Genomic DNA, 20,679 nt, shown 5'->3' on the forward strand with positions numbered 1-20,679 from the left:
TTCAAGGAGAAGAATATATTCAGTCATTTCAGGAGTTATAAAGGACAAGTGTTTCCAGTCACTTTCATTATAATATAATCGTCGTTCTACAGTAAGAAAAAAAACTTGACTGAAAAAGAGTTGGCTAAAATGATGTCCATTTACCAGCAAAAGGACAGAATGGTCCTTTTGAATCAAGACTAAAATAAACCTGACATTCAAAAAGCTTACTCTTGAAAAGACAATTATATTACAAAAGATTATATTTCATTGATCTTTTAAAACTCAAATTTACAAACCTGCTCCTGACTCAAAGTAAATTTACAACTCATGATTCTAGACAAACAGAGGTACAAAACTGTGCTGTTGGATGACAGATACTGAAGTTTTAGACCACGATTTGTTATTGCACACTTAATTACTAACACTTAAGCAGCAGTGAGAAGAAATGTCAAATGCTATGAAAAGCATAATTTATTTCTCCTGACAGGTATTAATTGGCCTGTATTAATGACTTTTGGAACTATTACTAATGAGGAAGAAGAATAGCCATTCCAGCATGTCAGCAATATCTGTAGTGAGGGGACAGTCTTCTAGCCATTAAAAAAAAAATGGGGGGAAGAGGGAATATGACACCATAAGATAACAAAACAGTTTCTCAAAGAGGACGTTTATGACTAAATTTCTAAACTGCTGCCACAGCACAGTGGGGGAGAAATTCTGAAAGTGCCTCCAGCAGCTCTGCTCAGCAGAGTCTCAGCAGCTATCGGCTAACTGGAGTTCGTGTTTGTGTTATTCCCCCAGGGTCTAGTCGTTTTGTTATACAGAACCAGGCAGCTAACCAGGGATCCTCAGGGAGAGCGAGGTGTCCTTTGAGCAGACCAGCTCCTTTTCATCAGTTTTTTGCAGGGCAGAACAGTGGGAAAATGGTCAAAATATGTTTTCTATTATGCTTTTATGAAAAGCATAAAGATAGAACCATATTAGTTTAACTTCCAAGGTATACCAAGTATCATATATAGTCTCCTGTGGTATGTAAACGAAGCCAGGAATGTAGTAGTTATGCATAGGTACATTTCCTAAGCAGAAAGAACTTTTGTAAATTCAGTTACCCAGAGTAAACGGACAATTCAAGAACTATACAAGCATATTATTCCACTGTTTCACTGTTTTAAGGGAAGATCAAAAGCCATTATGCTATGATAGCGTTTATCTCAGTACTGACCATTATCTTGAAGGATTCCTGTGGAAGCTGTTACTCTTACTGTCTGGTTTACTTTTGTAGAGTTGTTAGAAAAGTGTCGTCTGGACACAGAATCCTCTGGATTCTGGCGTTTTTTGTCCTTCCCTTTGGGAGGCTGAGGTGAGGAACTGTTTTCTCCCGGGTCACTGGATCCAACGGTAGATTTAGATTGTCGATCATTTCCCTGAAAAGAAGTGTACGTAATTATCACTGATGAAAATGACGAAGTTTATTTTTTTAATTCCAGTATTATTTCAAACTTTTAATACTAAGGATTGGTATCAGGTGTTAAAGAAGCATATTAATTTACAATCAGTACAGTTAAGTCATATCTTAAACTATCCAGAAAACTGTAACTATTTCATCAACCTACTATATGATCCGACTGATTAAATGCTCCTCAACAACTCCCAGAGGAAAAAAATACATTTATTATAAGGAAATGATGCTTCATTTGATGAAAAGAATGGCTAGGTGAATCTATACATGCATGCATATGATATACAGCTATATCTCATCTATGCATATGTGTGGAAAGTCACAAGATGTAACATATAACTTGTGAATAATTCATTGCCTGTGTAAATGAGACATGGGCATTAATCTGCTAAGTGTCAAAAGCAGCTGGGAGGATGACAGTCTTCGTGAGGCAGTAATGCTGTCTGCCAAGTGGACCCTAAGGAAGGGGTCTGCCAACACATCACCTCTGAATCACCTCCAAGGATATCAGCCAGTTCCTCCACTTGCTCTGTGGTGTATCTAGAAACAGAACCAGGAACCTGGTCCTTATTTTTACAGCTTTGATGTATGTATGATCCTGGGTGTACTAGCCAGAGATTTTATTATTTATACAAATTTTTCTTCAGTCTAAATCTGTTCACAATCAACATTGTAAAAACCTGAACTGTACATAGCAGCCCTTTAGGGTGCTGTTTATATCGTTCTAGGCTGTGTAAAGACTTTACCAACTGAACACCCTCATTGTTGCCTCTCATTAGAGGCTGTCAGCCTCCTACTTTTGCCAGCCTAACAGTATGGTAGTTCCTTCCTAATCCAGTTCTGTCAAAACACACCATATAACAACAAAACACTCAAGTAGATGGGGCAGAAAACCTTATCAGTATCTGGAACTGGTCACCTTATCATGGACTTAGGTAAATCACAGAAGATAAATATATTCTACTTCATTGTTTCACTTAGTGTAGCTGCATGAACAATTCATGCCATTTTAGAACTTGATGACCAGAAAGGCCTTTCATTCTGCAATGGTCATGGACAATTCTTTTCATCTCACTGCTAAAGTTAAAAGGTAACACTATATAAAATTAAAATCTTTCAGAAAAATAAGTCCTGAACAAAATCCCACATCTCTTTAAAATATCCTGCATATATTATTATATTTTTATGTGATTCTTCTAGTTTTCACATAATGAGTAGAAATCAGTTCTGTTTAAAATATCTTACTTAAATACCATCTTATCTACCATTTATCTACCAATACCATTAAATCTACCACTTATCCTTTCCCTACAAAAAGAAACGAGGGCACGGCAATATTTCAGCCTCTTCTAAATCAAACTGCAGACTGTTACTCCCAAGCAATAATAGTAAAAAACTGTAGGTATCAAATTAAAGCAAACAATTGCATGATTTATACCAGTCCAAGTGTTGTATTAGATATTTAAGAGCAGTAGTACATATTCCTGCCTCCTTAATTTTTGACACTTGTTATCAGTGTGTGTTACAATCCCAATGGAATAAAAGTGAATATCAAATAATTTTCTGTATAGGCTGATAAGTAATAGTAGAAGAGGCAAGAAGTTAAAACTGTTAATGAGTTATATTTACGAATGCTAGAATTGTAAAGCTCACATTTTAAAAACAAACACCACTTGAAAGTATGTTCTTTACTGAGGTTTTATCTTCTACTGAATTTCAACAGAATGGAACAGACACTTGTATATTTTATTGCTTATTTTGTTTAGTGGCTCCAGGCTTTTTTGTTTTGTAAACAGTGAATGGACATGACCAACTACCACAATTATATTGACAGACTGTGAGCCTGACTCTCTGCTGTCTTGTACTCGTACAGTAAACCGCACTTGTACAGAATCGGTGCAAACAGATACTTATATTCTGATTTGGCGCTGTTTTAAATCCACAGTGGACTCATTTTGTACACATATAAACAGCTATACAGGATACAAAGCAGTGGAGGCTCAAGCTCTGTATTTAATGGTTAGCTAGGGCAAAACACATCATACAGGAATCTGTTTTCGGGCCCTACGCAGACTCAGCATGCAGAAACACCATTTTCTGCAAGACGTTTTGTAAAAGGTTCTGTGTTTTTCCTTTAGATGTATAATTTGAATAAATGATTTAACAAATAAAGAAAGATAGCTGACAAGGTTTATGGGCAGCAGTTGATCTTTGCTATGGAAGGTTTTATAAAAAATAAAGCAGCCTTTATTGCAATAATATTTTCTCAGGTTTCTTTTGTCTAATTGACGCTGCAAATAGCTACGGATTCATCAAGCTTTAATAAGCATACCACCAGGTGGCTGTGGATTTTTTCTCTTCAGATTTAATTAAAACCCAAAGGACAGGGACTTTCCATCTGCCGGAATGAAGCGAAATTAGAAACAAACTTTATTATGGCACTTGATACTTACACTGCCTTTAGACTTTCGAGATCCCACAATTGGAGGTAGTACAGAGGCTTTGGAACTGCAGAAATAAGCCATATCTTAGAATTGTGTACACTGCCACTATCATAGACACTATGTATCTATAACAAAGTCAATAACACCAAGTCGGCTATAGCAACACAGTTAATTATTTTATTTATTGCACATTTTTACTAAGAATCACTCATTTCTGTTCACTAGACTATATTTAAATGCAAAATCATGAAGTTATTCAAACAAATGCATTATATTTCCCCACAATGCATACTTCATATACTAAAAATTTGCATAGTAGTATTCAGTGAATTACTATGTGAAAGATCCTTACAACTATTATAATGAGAAGTTCCAGCAATTTCAATAAAACTCTGTTTACATCAATTGATCAACATAGCTTTTCATTGTCCTTAAATTCATTTGTTGCAAATGCTGTTTCCCAAAATACTTTCCAGTTATTCACATTATCTACAGTTGCTCACTAAAAATCCAAAAATATAAATTACACTCCAGTTTATATGCAGAATATGGGACAAATTCTCTAAATTACACCAATTTGTGGGACAAATTTCCATTTCTTTCCATTTATTTAAATGAAATGGCTCCCAATTTTCATGTTTTCCAAAGATACTAAAAGCCCAAGTTTCTTCTTACAGAGACCCAGTTTAGGACTCTGTCGTGTGACAATTCTAGCCTACAAAAATAGACCCAAACATAAAACATTAATTTTGTGATACGTGATCAATGGCATGTTTATGAGGTGAAATACTCTCCTGAACTTCCATTTTCTCTTTTGTGTGTTTTTTTAATCTCAACTTTCTCAGAAGTTGTCAATAAAGTTTTGCATCCATACTAACCCATCCATCCATCCCTCATTCTTGGAATGATGATTTTGTACTTCACTGGTGGTACTTTGTAAACAAATTGACACACACAAGCACATGAGACGTATATCACACACCTATAGAACTTACCCCTGTGGCCTTCTTATTGTAGATTTGCTAAACAGCAGATCACCATATGGCAACTTCTTAAACTTTTCTCTACCTACTGCAACATAAATTTGCCCATTCTCCAAGTCTGACCCATTCTGAATAAGTTTTCCATCTAAAGTGTAAAGTCTGAAAAATATGAAAATGCTTAATATAATAAACCTTAACATTCAGGTAGGTGTATTAGGAGCATTGAAAGCTACGTTAATCTAAACTCACTAAACCATGTTGAATTTCCAGATATGAAACCCAATAGAGTACAGTGGATGTCATACAATGAACAGTTGCTACATGAAAAAAAAATGACAGAGCAAAATAATGACCTAAATCACAGTTTATATAAAACTAATGAAGCATGAAGCACTATGATAGATTAAATACTCTCATAATTTCTAAAATGAGATAAATTACTTTGTATTTAGAAGGTCTTTAATGCCTTTCCTCTGATACCTTGGAAGGGATCTATTCCATGAGTTCCTGACCCCTCTCATACCAAGTTCCACCTCCCATCTGTGCTCTGGGCACTGTGCAGTAATCTGGAAAGAACAGGGAATTCATGGCCCCACGACTGAAAACCCAGGACCTGTCCACCTAACACAGACCAAGTTGATAATATTGCACTTATAATGTTATATTGTATAGATCAGAAGGTTGGAACATGGCTGTACCTGGTGGGGTAAGGCTGGAAATAGCAGGAAATACAATAATACATTATAACAAGAAGCTGTGTGTCTTAGGCACCTACAATACCAATAATTAATATGTCTATTACACATATGTAGATTTCTACCACAATAATTTCTGTTTGTACACTTTACTGAGAAGTAAGAAATGCATTAGGGACTGGGGGGGAGGGTGGCAGCAGGGGCAGTCAACACATTATTTCTATGCTATCCCAATTACTTCATTGTGGAGTCTGTGATTTTATTTAAGGATGGTCAAAACAAAGAGGAAGGAACAAACATTCAATAATAAATAAGATCTTTCCTATGAAGCATATTCCAAAACTCAACAATGTTTATATTTAATTAAAAAGTCAACATTAACAGTTTTGCATTTAAGTCCTAAATGCAGGAATGTTGAATGGCCATCTTAATTGCCTTTCTAGAAGCCTTCTACAGGAGCCACTATATGTGTTATTCATAAATTTCAACACAATGCAAGGAGATATAAAATGATATACACACCTATACAATGAACCTTTTAGGAAGAATATCAAGAGCCTGCCTTGAGAACACCCCTGACTTACAAAGTGCAAAAATTTTCAGTTTAATAGAGAAAAAGCTGCTTCTTAAGTTCATACACACGGTGGCACAACCTTGAACAAACACAGAAAAAAAAGATGCAGCTTATAGAACCAGGAATCACAGAATAGCTGAGGTTGGACACGATCTCTGGAGACCGCCTAGTCCAACTGCCCCATGCAGAGCACCTACAGTAGGTTGCTCGGGGCTGTGTCCAGGTGTGTTTTGGATAACTGCAAGGATGGAGACGCCACAGCCTCTCTGGGCAACTTGTTCCAGTGTTTGATGACCCTTGCAGTAAAAAAGTTAGTTTTTTCTTCTGTTCAAGCAGAATTTCCTGTGTTTCAGTTTGTGCCCATTGCCTCTTGTCCTGTCACTGGGCACCACTGAGAAGAGCCTGGCTCCTTCCCACCAGGTATTTATACACATTAACAAGATCCCTCTGAGCCTTCTCTTCTCCAGGCTGCAGAGTCCCAGCTCTCCCAGCCCTCCCCACGTGACAGGTATCTTCAAGCCCTTCATCTTTGTGGCCCTTTGCTGCACTTGCTCCAGTGTGTTCATGTCTTTCTTACATTCCCCTCATGAAAGTACCTTGATTTTCTAGGTGCCTCCTGCCATATAGAAGTACCTTGGTTTTCTAAGTGCAAAGACCAAACATTCTCAAAGGTGAAATTACAGCTTTTCAAAATATTGATCGCATTGCTACTCCCTTGTAAAGAGGTATGCTAACTCTGAAGCACCCCCTCTGTACTACTCATATTTACTTTTTAGTGCAAACATTTCACAGGCATGCCAGGAATTCAAAGAGCAATTTATGTTTCACTATCATACAGACGACATCAGTTACACACAAACAATGAAAATAAAACAAGCAATCTAAAAATCAGCAAGAAGCCTATTTCTGAACTAATGTCACTGTGTTTTGCTAGATTACATTTTGCTTTGGGGAACTCGGGGGAAAAAACAGCAGATCAGTGTACCACAGTTTAAGGACTGTTTTGTATATTTGTATGGTGCTGAGGGTATATAGGGGTACATACAAACATGACTGTGGGTTTTTGCTCCAAATCTTTCACTTTGCTTGTGTTTTAATATTATGTTTAATTCTGAAAAGTTTTAGCTTAATAGAACTCCTGAAAATGTTACGGACAAATATCTGGCAGCCTCTAGTTGTATTTTTCACCCTGAAAATAATAACCATAATAACTGAATCAAACATAATCAGTCACTGAAGATGAAAGTGAAATTAAAAATGCATTTTAAAAAAATGGAACTTCAAACAAATAAATGACTATTGACTTAACAAGCATCACACAAATTTTGTGACACTTCTGAAGTCTTCTACCCACCCACCTGGCCACAACCATTCAAAGACCAGCTGGGTTCTCTCTGGCTAGTATTATGCAACAAAGATGTCCTTGCGGTCACTTCTTCTGGTCACTGGGGGATGACCTAGGGCTTGTCCTGTGGGATATCAGTGGACTTCCATTTTCCCTCCTGAAGCCAAGCCAAAAAGTGGCAGCCAAAACAAAGCAAGCATACAGGCTGACAAAGGAGACAGGAAAGACACAACTTGTGGGACCAATATCCCCAAATTCCCAATTGTCCATGCAGCAGGTACCTGCCCATCAGGTTGCTGTACCCCAACCTCATGCACAATCTGGCAAGCAGAAAGCTACTTTCTCGTTTTCTCCTCTCTCATATTTCTTACTTACATCCCTATTCTGATGGGGATGATGAATAATTTTTTTTTTAAAGCCACATGTGAAACTGTGTAAGACTTGGCAGCTTTGTATGTCTGTTAATAACACAGAAAGGAAAAACTGCCATATACATAATGCAGGTTCTTGTAATTCCACTTATCCTTCTTTAATGAGAAATTATATCTTCCCAGCATCAGTGGTCTTACAGGACCTCCCCTAATGCTAACACAGTTTCAGTAAAGCCCAGCAATTAATGTGTAACTTATTAAAGAACAACGATCACTTTACTAACGTATTTAATATGTATTCCTAGCATTTTAAGGAAAAGAAAATGAAAACTGGGTTAATAGAAAACCAGAAAAAGGAAAACATTAAATAATTCAAAATGTCATGTACATTATCTTATTTTTTAAAGGATTAAAACTGAGCACTGAAGGGAACTTCTTCTCAAAAGCAATCTTAGCTATGTACAGAATGATTTATGCTTTCATGTACATCATTCAGTTTAACCAAGGAGTAACAGCAAGTAATGAGAATAAAATGTGAAAGGTTTTGAAATTGCTGGACAACCTGACAGCAGAAAGAATTGGTACGTTGTAAACAGCTCTTACTTTGCTCTCTTCCAAGTTACACTAGCTGAGAATCAGATCCAGAAAGTTGCAATATGTGTGTAGGTTTACTTTACCGCAAGTAAAAGTGCTAAGTAGACGGATAACAGGAGCAAAGAAATGCAAGGCTGAGAGGAAAAATTAGATGAGAGCTAATAGTCAACAGATAGCATTACCTTAATCTTTTATCGTCTGTATCAGCTCTGGGAAAGCAACCGGAAGAACTGAAAGACTATTTTATCTTCACTGATTTGAGAAAGATTTTGCAAGTTTAGCCTCAGACATTGCGTAAGCTGTGAAGAATGATTTTCCACAAAAGGCCCTTTCCCATCTGAGGAACGGATTTCTGTAATGAGCTCTGCATGGGGCAACACTGGAATGTCAGTAATTTGCCAGTACACACCTTGGCAGGCCACTTACGCTGCAATGTTTCTCATGGAAACTGCATACATCATTTTGCTCTAAAACTTGCAACAATTACCAAATCCTATTTTAGAGAGCTTATTTTACATTGTAGAAGCCTTAAGGGACTGAAACTTACCTATCAAAGAGGTCACATCCTATTCCTGGGATACCACAACAACTCAGATCAGCTGAGATACTGGGAACTGGCAAACCCCCAACTACAACTTTGGCCTTGGCTCTTATTAGGAGGCTGAACTGGCTGAGTATGAAGCATATCCTAGTCATAGCACAGGTCTTCAAAAACTGAAGAATCTGTAATATTTTCCTTAAAATTGTTTGCCCACAATGCATTTAAAGAACTATCAAAATTAAAAGGAACATGGACTGCATCTATTATTGCACATTCCTAACATTTTCACCAACTTCACCGTGCTCATTTATTTTATTCTGACATGTAATTATTAATTATTAATACTAAATATATTGCATTATTATTGTATTATTACATGCCTACTAACTAAATGTTTAATCAAGAAATACCTGTTGAAACAAACTGAGGTTTTTCTTTTTTTATACAGCAGTTGAAATGAAACCTGAAGGTTATTTGGAGTCAACGTATTTCCATTTTGTGGCTTTTTAATGTATTTTAATTTTCTTATAGTGGAATTTCCCAGGAGGGAAGCAGGAATGATCCATTATATCTACCTATGGAGTTTTAAAAACATATCTACGCATATCAAATCTATCTTGCAAATATTCAGCTTCCTAATACCTGTGAACAGCTCCACTTCTGAGGGTAACTTTTCCTGTAACCATTTCAAGAACATGATCCCAGTGATTCAGTGTTTTCCTGGGAATGAGGAGGCGCACTACAGGGCTAATAAGGTCTCCGTTAGCAATCAGGCTGGAATAAAGCAAAGTAAAATAATTTGGAGGAGCATTTTAAGCAAAACTCATCTGAAGTTAAGATACCACACCCCCCCAAAAATGGCAGTTCACTAACTGAAAATTCTACTTACAAAATAGTGTAGGGCTCCTGGAGTGGTTTTCGAAACCGTGCTGACACAGTGATTCTACTGTGAGTAACTGGTTTGACCTGCAAGGACAAAAAGACTTAGAAATTACTCGGTCTTCACATTGGGAAAGAGTTTTCCCTGACCACCACCACCAAGGGGGACAGTGTATCTGCAGAAAGAAGTTCCTGTTTTTAAAACATGCATTTTATTCCATTCCAGCTTCACCTTCTACAGAGCATACGTAATTACTGCTGCGGGTTCATATACATGTTGAATAACAACCACAGCATAGTATACCACAGTGCAGTATGGCACAACGTATGGTTTCCACTGAGAGGTCAGAATTGTATGGACATCTTTGATGACTTCTCAGCCATTGTTCCTAGAGACACAAAGCAATACTCCCAAATGCTGTTCTTGCTTTCTTAGTCCTTACTGCTCATAACCATGGCGCAGGCAATTAAACCATCTTCTCTAACAATAAATGCCATCTCTAGGTGTCTCCGCTATTACATAATAAGTACTTTTGCTCTCGTACAGGTCTTTACATTCAAATCCATCAGTGATTTACAAAGGTTGCTGAATACTACCCTCATTTCAGGGCAATGACTTACAAGTGAGATGAACTGCAGATTTTTAGCTCTCAGAATAAAACATACACTACTTAATTCCCAGCATTATTCCCTGTACTCTTTTGAACAGACACTGCATTGAGATCAATCAGGTGGCTCAACAATAATGCCATTATACTGAACAGAAAGTTACGCAGTATTGCCTAGCTAGGATTCCCTATTGCATTTATAAACACACTTTCAAATTAAAAAAAAAAGGGATAAAACCAAACTCCAAAATCATTAGGAAGACTTTTTTTTTTTTTAATTCTCTATAATTAGCAAATCAAAATAAGGTGTCAAACCCAAACAAACATTCAAAAGTCACAGTATATGCATTAACAAGTTGGTTACATTTCTGAAAAACAGTATAAAAGCTTAAAGGATTGAATAGCCAGCATGCACAGAGATATGCTTTCAAATAGATGTACAAAGTTTATTTAAACTGGCAATGTTCCAGTCACTATGTAAAGCAGTCTAATGATGTGATGTGTTGCAGCTTTATCACACTTTGTGCTAACTTAACCAATACTTCTCATTCAATTTATGGAAAATGGTCTGGGCTCCAGTGCTTTAAGCCTTTGCATGGATTTTCACACAAATTCATTTAATACTGACAGAACTGCTTTCCAGATCTTTATTTTGTACATAATGAAAAAAGCAAGAGAGGTGCTCAACCTACTAGATATTTCAAACTGGCTAAAACCGATTATTAAAATAGTCAAATCTGACTTCCCACATAACCCAAAGAACCTCACACAGCAAATTCTGCACCAAGCACATAAATTCTGGAGCTAAAATAGCTCACTTAGGGAAAAAGCAAAAACAAAACAAAAGCAAAACCAGCATTCCTTGATGTACAATCACTTCGAGTGAAAGACAGCAACAGGTAAATCTGTTGAACAATATCTGTTCTCAATGTCTGCTAAAAAAGAAGCGTATCTATTCTGAATTCAACTCTCTTCAGCTTCTCGCCTTTCTCAAAGGCCCTTGTAAGCAGTGTAGCCCTCCCAATATTCCGTTTTCTGAGAGACTCAGAGGACATGAAAACCTACATTGGTCGTGAACGGAAGAAGGCAGAATTAGCCTTTGCACAGCACAGTGACTAAACAGAAGCAGCAGCAGCAGCAGGGGCATGATGATCTGAAGCTCAGTGCAAAGGAATATTTCGGCCAGAGACTTCCACAAGAGGAGAGACAGCAAGAAAGATGTTACTGCCGCATTGTGACAGCAATGCTTGTGGACCAGGTTAGGAAACAGGCTCCTGGAACGGCTGGGAACCTTCTCTTTACGCAAGAAATTTACTGGGCAGTGTATTTACTCCTTAAGGTCTATTTCGTAGATACATGTTTGTCTTGGCCTCTTATGATGAGAAATTTTGTACTAGACTGTACATAAGCTATGCCTTAATGCCTGAGGTAATTGCAGTTCACAGACTTGCTGTTAATAGTGTGCTCTGAATCAGGTGGAAGATTCACACCTACTACTACAGGCTTGGAAAGAGAGGTTGTTATCATATAGCTCATTAGGGGAGGCAAAGAAATTTTTGGAGCTGCCAAATAATTTAGGAGCTCAGCCATTCTTGCAGAAACATTTAAAGCACATTTTTCAGAGCATAACTGGTCATTTATATTACCAAAATTTGAGATGAAAATTTACTGAGTCTCTAGGAAGAAAAAGAAAACACACCTTAAACTGCAACATCTGAAAACACTTCTATTGCTGCCGTCAGCCATTAAGGGTTATTTGCCCAATGTAAGCAATCTAATAGAAAGCTTCAGAATACAGAACAAATAAACCTTTCTAAAGAGTATGCTTCTGAAGGCTGAGGCAATACTGATTTACTTCCATAGCATCAGGTCCTAATATATAGGCTCCAAACACAGGTTGCATTCAAAACGGGAATGACTTAACTTAGACTGCCCTTACACCTTTCTGCATAGCTGCTAGGTTGCCAGGCTAATCCCCTATGAAGTATTCAATATATAACTAGTAAAGCCTTATATCTCTTTTTATAAAAGTTATCCTTTCCTGATACTCACTTGAGCATACGCTCAAGCCCTCACACACTCCAAACAGTCCATCAAACTAAGTTCTCTGATCCAGTCTGCAACACTCAGGTTTCAATGATCCACACTTTACTGGAACTAGTTAGAAAGCATTTGCTAAGCATAAAGGAGCCCTTTAGAATAGTCCCAGGTGTGCCCAATTATTTAGTTGTTCCTGCAAGCTGATGAAACCATTAATTTTGATGTAGGCTCCTCAGAAGCCATCATGTTATTGCATGCAGCCCAATCACCAGGCCCCTGAGAAAACAAGCAACCTGACAGATGTTAAGAGTTCATTTATTATTCGAAGGATTGTATTTGTGCCAATAATAGATACTGTGGCATCAGCTTGCAAGTCTGTCTTTTGGGTTACTCTCTCAAAGAGTCATTAATACTTCTGGCAGCCTTCTGTGGCCTAACAAGTCAGTCTGTTCTTAAACAAGCGAACTGCACAGGACTGTAAGATGGGACCAGCTTGGGTAGAGACTTAATATTTGTCTTTTCTACCTAAACGTGGCCTAAACCAGAACAAAATACAATTTTGCATTGTTTTGCTAAGTGTGTTTAAATCAAATGTACCTCCTGTATTAAAAGGTGAAAAGAATACGTTAGTGCAATATTACGTTTGCTAATGTAACACCACAAAAATCAGTGCATGGAAACACTAAGATGACTATGACACTATTAAAACACCCACAAGTATTTAGCACAGTGCATAGACAAGACCTCAGTTTCTGGGCGCTTGGAACAGAGTAGCCCAGACTAAATTAAGCAGATGCTGGGCCACAGTGGCACAGACCTCTCTGAAGAGTCTTTGCCATACCTGACATGAACAGCGGGGGCAAGCGTACTGCATCTTTTCTTGGGGTCCCACATGCTCTTAGGCAGATGTTTAAGCTATCGCTGTCTGTCTGGAAGAGAAGGCATAACTAACGTCTTTGGGACTCCTTGCCTCCTGAAGGCACGTTTTACACCTGATCTACTTCAGGTGCCAAAAGAAAGATAAACTCTTTATATTCGTTCAGGACACAGGGACACTCTGATGCTGCAAATGAGAGAGAGGAAAGGAGAAAATAAATATATAAATTATAAGAAAATTTTAAAAAGCAAACAGAGGGAAGTGCCTGCATAGGGGTGCTGCAAATGAGCTGTATACAACGCCTTTAATTTTGAAGCTGGCAAGCATGCAGACACGCAAGCAACTACAATAGAGTATAATATAGTATTCCACAATGAACAAGAGATAACTCTTACAGATGCCCAGTGTATGTTCTGGCTACAGCATAGTATATCAAGCCTACCAACTACAGCAGCGCAAACACTCAGCACAAGCTACCCTAGCCTGCTCTGAAGCCACTCTTTTAAAAAACAGTTTGGCTAGTTCTATACTGCAGTGGTTTAAAAAAAAAGAGAAACAAACAAAAAACCAAATAAAACATCCTATACACCATTCTTCTAATTAACCTGATTGTTAGTTTTGTTAGTCTTCAAGTTACTACCTCATAGAGTTTAAAACAACTTCTATCTGACCAATGTTAAACTATTTATGGTTACGAAAAGCAAGCCACATAATATCAATAAATAGAAGTATACATTAATAAAAGACCAAGTGCTCAGCCACTGGAAATCAATCTAGTTCCTTTGAAGTATATGGAGTTATGCCAAACCACCTCAGCGGAAGACCTGATTCAGGATTTAATTAAAGAACACATGGTTCTGCTCCTGTTTTGTTTGTAGGAGGTACCACAATGTTGCAGTGTCTGGAATAGCCTGACCCCTCTGGCAGTGCAGAGTTACATATTAACAACGATGTGGTCTTGGGTGAAAGTTTGTGCTTACATTAAGAGACCAGCATCACTAGCCCTCTAAACTCTTTATTTTCTTTTAATTTCACCAGCCACATTCTCAGCTGATGTAAATCAGCACTTTCCCATTTACGTCAGCAATTATAAGCAGATTTACATTAATCAATGGTCTGGCCCCATTATGATTTTATCTTTAAATTTCGTACATTTTCAGTTTGTTTGAAAAGACCCATTCAAGGGCAGCTTCCATGTCCAACTGACAAATGTTGCCAACATTTCATAATTTGCGATGAGATACTCATCTGAGGTATTACATGACAACATACAGCAGCAACACAAAGCATTTAGGGGAGGAAGGAGAAAGCATTATATCAGTTGAAACTCAGAGGGAACTTTAAGCAAGCTGGAGGCAATCAATCAGATGAGAATTTGCAAGGCAACAAGAGATAAACACCATTGGAAATACACCATGGGATCACAGACACGCAAAACCACCGTAATTTTTACCTTTCTATTCTACAAAGAATTTGTTATTTCCCACAGTGCCTCATACCAACACCAGCGTGGATCTTTCTTGCTTCAGAGAGGAGTTACCACCTGTGAAATAACTTTGCAAAGCACCTTGCAGAGTCTGGGAAAAACAAAGCAGCTAAACTCAACACAGGCTAGGTTCTGGGAGGGGGATTAATCTGCAGTGTTTCTGATCTCTGTAAACACTCGAATTTCAGAATACATTCTACAGAGAGTCTCTTAGAGCCCAGCTTTCATCTTCAGTCATAATTCACTATGGTTGAATTTGTGTTGCTGAATGTTAGCTGCAGCTGAGTGCCTCCTAACATCCCTTTGAAAATACAAAGCCAAGATGCAGATCTGCATCTAATTGAAACATGGTAAAAAAATCCACACCCTCACAACTGCTTTATAACAACATAACTAACTGCATTTATAACAACATACTTCCCTTATACTAAAAAATATGTTAAATATTAACAAAATTTAACAAACACAGGCAAAACACTTAGCAAACATATACAACACACACATGCACATTCTACTTTAGGTACTTACATCTTCCACTGTTGTCTGTTGGCAAAAAAAAAACCAAAACAAAATGATCAGCAGCCAAACTATTACCTCAGGTATACTATCATATGTACACATATGAAAAATAGTTTTTGGAAGAAAACCATTTTTAATTAGTGTGTGCATATCCACATGTGTATAAATGTATATAATGTGTGTGTATGCATACATATATACATGAATTTAAAATAATTTTCATACAAAAATTTCTATTATGTTTATGTTCAGCTGACCACATGAAAGACTGAAGATCAACTAAAAACATGTTACTCCTTTTAAGAACACTATGGGTGGGCTTGCTGATGCAATGCTTCTAATTCAAAGAAGCATTACATTGGGAAGAGAACGTTATGTATATGGCATTACAGGAAAATCATCACTGAGAATGGCTATTCATGTAAGGACTCTGAGCAACCCACACAACGGTTTGAAATACACAGATAAAAAAGAATGGTTTTCACTTCTTTCTTCAGAAAGGTATTAACCAGTAAAATGTAAAAAACATAATCCCTGAAATGGAGATGTAGCAAAATGATGTGTATTTGTTTTGGTTGGTGTGAATCTATTTGCTGATCCCCATGCATAAAGTTTTTACTTCTATGAATGCTACATTATACTTTTCACACTTATTATTCAAATATAGACTGGAAAGTGGGACAGACCCAGCAAACTACCCAACCTCCTCTTGGCTACTTGGGACTTGCAAGAGGCGTGTGACACTTCAGAGCATCAGTCCTTGTATATCAGAAAAGTATACAGTTCATTAAATAGTATGTTAGCTGTCCTCTGAACATACCATGCTGCATATTTAGTTTCTAAAAAGGTAACTTTTGTGCACTGAGAATAGTTTCAAATAGAAATGTGCCATTCTTAGCTTTTCTTTTCCCTCCAGTGTATATTAAATAATTAGAGACATGCTAAACACAGAGGTCTGGCTGCACTTTCACAGGCTGCCATGAAGACACTGGCTAGTTATCCATAACTAAGAAATGATATGGCTATCTGATTTATTTCCTTTTCTTACCAGAAGTGTCCCCCATCAAAGGGGGCAACTGATCAACTGCAAGATTTATGGGTTTACATGTATTTATAAAGCCATACTGGATGGCAGCAAAACAACAGTCAAAAAACATAACCTCCCTGAACCAGATGCTCTGTGCTGGTTTGATTTATACAGGTTTAAGAGCTGGCCTTTCTTATTGCTGTATTAATATAGTCTCGGGTGCTATGAACATCTCAGTCATTACTCATGTCACTTTATAACTAACCTTTTGAAGTTTTAAATATTTCAACACAATGTCACATTCCAAATTTATCAGCTCATGCAATGAGCCATGGCTTTGCCAGTTTCTTACAATGGCCTGTTTGTTAATCAATGTGCCCAGGAAAACTGAGAACAAATATTTGCATTCCCCTAGGGTAGAACTGGGGTCAAAAGAGCCAAAACCCCATTTATACACACCGTCACCACCCTGTGATGTGAAAGAAAGGAGTGTTCAAGGTTCAGTGATCAAAAGCAAATTAGAACGATAAGTTTTCTAAAGCTATTACAGCATAGGAAACATCTTATCTTACCTATTTCATAGAAACACGATGTTTTTTAAATGGGCATTTTTATACACTTTGACGAAAGATGCAGAGTCAAACTCACTGAGGTGTTTGGTCAGTACAAAATCATTTCAGTTATCCTAAATAGTAATTAACCAGGATAATCTACATTTTCCTGGCTACTTTGCATTGCTAGATGGTACACTGGATAGTACAAAACAGCCTTGAGCAAGAGACTACTAGCCTTTCTACTGGTGTGGATACAAAGCGCCTCTCAAACTGCTATTAACTGACTGGATTTCCAAGCTTACATAAATAGGTCACAACACCACAGCAGTACACAAACTTCTCAGCCCACATAAAGCATAGATGAGCTGGAAACAAACTATGCCAGAACGAATGGTCATGTACTGATTCAGGGAGCCTTCTAGACTGCAAAGCTCCTACAAAATTCCCAAAGTATTAAGCCACCCTGTTCACCTCCAAGGTAAGTCACCCTCCTTTTCAGCCATGGTAAGTGAAATTGTTCATATTCCCTGTGCATCTGGGGGTATGTCTCACCCCATCTAGCTAAGCCCTGGAAAGAAAAATGTTTCACCTGCGATCTGTCATAATTTTGGGGCATTGGATTAGAGGCCAGATCTTCAGCTGGGATAAATCAGACAATGGCATGGCCTTATCTGCCCAGGCACTTAGCCTGTGCAGTGCTCCAAAATAGATCACACATGTGTTGCTTCTGGATTCCAAGAATAGCTCCTATTTCTTCTCTGAGTTACATGATGCTATACCCTACAATGCTTACAACATACACAATGATGGGATCAATAATGTAGATTTTATTCAAGCAAAATAGATCCTGATGCTCATTTTTGTCACTGACATAATACTACCAATTCTGACCATTTTTGCTTCCCATAATTTGTGTATTTACCCCAAATTCCTTAGACTCATTTAAACCAAAAGGAAGTCTCTGGCCTTCGTGGCTGACCAGAAGGGCCTGAACCTGTGAACAGTGACAGCTGAAGAACAAAAAGCAATCCCCCAAAAATCTTTTTTTTTTTTCATAATTTTTAATCAAAGGTAAAAGTTGTTAATGTTTCCAGTAAGTCAATTTAGTATGCAGCAACAAGTTTTTAATGAGACTAACATGCCTCATTAAAAGCTGCAGTACTGGCATCTCTTCCCTTCCTCCCAGCCTCCCCACAGACCAGAAAGAGCAGTTACCCTACAGAACAAGGCAGGCATGTTAATCAAGGAAGAGATCAACTTTTAAGTTTCATATCAAACTCAATACAGACCATGAAATCTCCAGTGGCATGAGCCAAAGCCTCTACAAGTCTTTCTGTTGCTCCAAAATCCACTAAATCCATCCGTAAGCTAACTGTTAATTAAAATACTCAGAATTACACAATTCAGGTATACAGAACTATATAAAGAAAAATTTTATTAATTCATAGGCCCAATTAGAAAAAAAGGATACAGCTTATGTTTTAACTGGATGTCTGGTCAGTTCTTCTCTGATTCCTCCTGGTATTAGATTATGAACACTCAGGAAGAGTATCTGTTTTGTATGTCTTGTTGTGCTAATTATGTTACCAGGATACTAAATACCAAACAATGACATATAAAATTTAGCTATTAAAGATGTTGCTCAGGAGATTAAAGATGTATATCACATTTTTTCAATCTTTGCATTTTGATGGTCTTATTCCCTAAACTACACCTACAGTAAAATTCCTAATTAATTCAGCATTAGAAAATGAGAAACTCCTTACTCAGTCTGTGACACCAGCAGTAGAAGAAATCAAACTGGCCAGATAGCAAGAGGGTTTAGTTTTGCATATTGGCACAGGAATATGAAGTGGACCTTTATACACAATTCGTTTCCAGACATACAAATATTTTGTGTACAGTAATTTTGGGTAGCACAAATTGTGTTTGTTTCTTTCTAATTCTTAGGAAAGAATTAGGAAAGAATATCCTGTGAAGATATTGACATCAAATGGCTGTTTTGACATCAAATGGCTGTAATTTGCACATGCTAGAATAATTTCTAATATCTATTCAGGCACTCTTACCCTCACAAAACCATCTCCTGTACAGAGAAAATACCAATGAACCACTTCTAACTGACAGTTAAAAGTTAAAGTGAATCAAGAGTCCACTCATTGAAAAATGACGAGTTTTTTCTTATGATTAGATATGTACATTATTTGTCAGGTATGATAAATGCTAGGTTTGAAATAAACAATAATTATAAATACTAGGATTTTTCATGAGAATATACTTGGAAAAAATATGCAAGTATGTTAGGGACAAGGTATATCCAGCATAAATATACCAAAATAATTTGTGAAATCAAGACAACATTATAAACTTCCAAAATTCAATTTTTACAAATTAATCCAATCACATCACTGCCAACAGATGAGTGGTGATCCCATTGTCTAGCAACAAAGATGCACTTAAAGGATGCAGAAGAAACAATTGCCATAAATGATACTAAAAGAATTGAATTTTAAAATATAGAGGAACAGAGAGGAACAGACAAATAGCAACTCCTCAAAATACTTTTATAGCAACATCTCAGATGCTTTTTTGGAAAATTCTGATGGTAAGTTCAGATCTACCAAGTCTCAAACATTGTATTTTCCACCTCACATCCCCCTGTCGCGATGCCCGCCTCTTCTGTCAGCACTGGGCAACTAGGGAACCTTTCCTGGCCCAGGATCTGTGACTGGCATAATGTGCCTTCTACTGGTGGTCTCCAGCTGCAGTACATCAGCCAAAACCAGGACATGGTACTAAGCTGATATGCTGCAGCTGGAGACCACCAGTAGAAGGCACATTCTGCCAGTCACAGTTTCATTCTGCAGCCATGCTTCATCGCAGGAACAGACACACTCTGAAGTTCCCTACTAAGCAAACGTGCTCTACTCCATGTCCTAGCACATGTCTCTGTCATCCAGTGTGTGAGGACTGACAGGCACTGGATCAGAAAAAGAAATTGAAAAGTTTCAAAATGTTCAAACACTCATTCAAATCCTTGTAATTATCAAGTATTTTCACTAGAGATGGATGTTCTGGGGTTGCATGCAGATACAAATATCCAGGTCATACATGTATGAAAGCTTTAAGGATTCTTTACTAATCCTCTGAAGAATCATTAGTAAAAATATTGATTATTCCATTCTACAAATACTCCTCCAAATATGACCACACCTGAACCACCTGATAAAAGAAGAAGCTGCAATTGAAATAGAGTTATGGAACAATAAAATACGTTTATGTAAAACAGTGAAAAAAGTGATGAATCACTGGAAAAATGTGACCAGGACACAACTACTACATGTGAGGCAACAGAACTACAGAAGGGTACCCAGGCTGAACATGGGAGGAATGTGGAGCTGGAAAGATAGGAGAAGACCTGGTGGGTGGCTGGCAGAGAATCCCTAGAGCATCCCTCGCACCAGAGCCCCTGACACGCATCACTGAATCTGACAGTCCAAGAGCCATACACAGCCACTTGTAATGCTAAATGACAGCACTCCAGAATGAACCCACCACTCAAAGAAATTGGGTAAAGTGACCTTTCCTCAACCAGCCACACACTTGCCCCAACCAGCTCTTACAACATCCATTTTCATAGTTACTACCCTACAGCAGTTCCCAGTTGATGGGTGATAATGTTATAAACACACCACAAGTAG

At 37.6% G+C, this 20,679-nt stretch overlaps 1 protein-coding gene across 1 annotated transcript in view; it reads right to left on the minus strand.

Moving 5' to 3' along the window:
- DCDC2 (doublecortin domain containing 2) overlaps nt 1-20,679 on the minus strand; it is a 72,499-nt gene that overhangs the window by 38,112 nt on the left and 13,708 nt on the right. The window contains exons 4-9 of the mRNA XM_075142833.1: nt 15,407-15,421; nt 9,878-9,954; nt 9,631-9,762; nt 4,881-5,027; nt 3,895-3,949; nt 1,205-1,406 (exon numbers count right to left, since the gene is read on the minus strand). Coding sequence (XP_074998934.1) covers nt 1,205-1,406; nt 3,895-3,949; nt 4,881-5,027; nt 9,631-9,762; nt 9,878-9,954; nt 15,407-15,421 — 628 coding nt within the window. The remainder of the gene's footprint in view (nt 1-1,204; nt 1,407-3,894; nt 3,950-4,880; nt 5,028-9,630; nt 9,763-9,877; nt 9,955-15,406; nt 15,422-20,679) is intronic.

The sequence above is a fragment of the Calonectris borealis genome, chromosome 2 (assembly GCF_964195595.1).
Source record: "Calonectris borealis chromosome 2, bCalBor7.hap1.2, whole genome shotgun sequence".
NCBI classification, from domain to species: domain Eukaryota; kingdom Metazoa; phylum Chordata; class Aves; order Procellariiformes; family Procellariidae; genus Calonectris; species Calonectris borealis.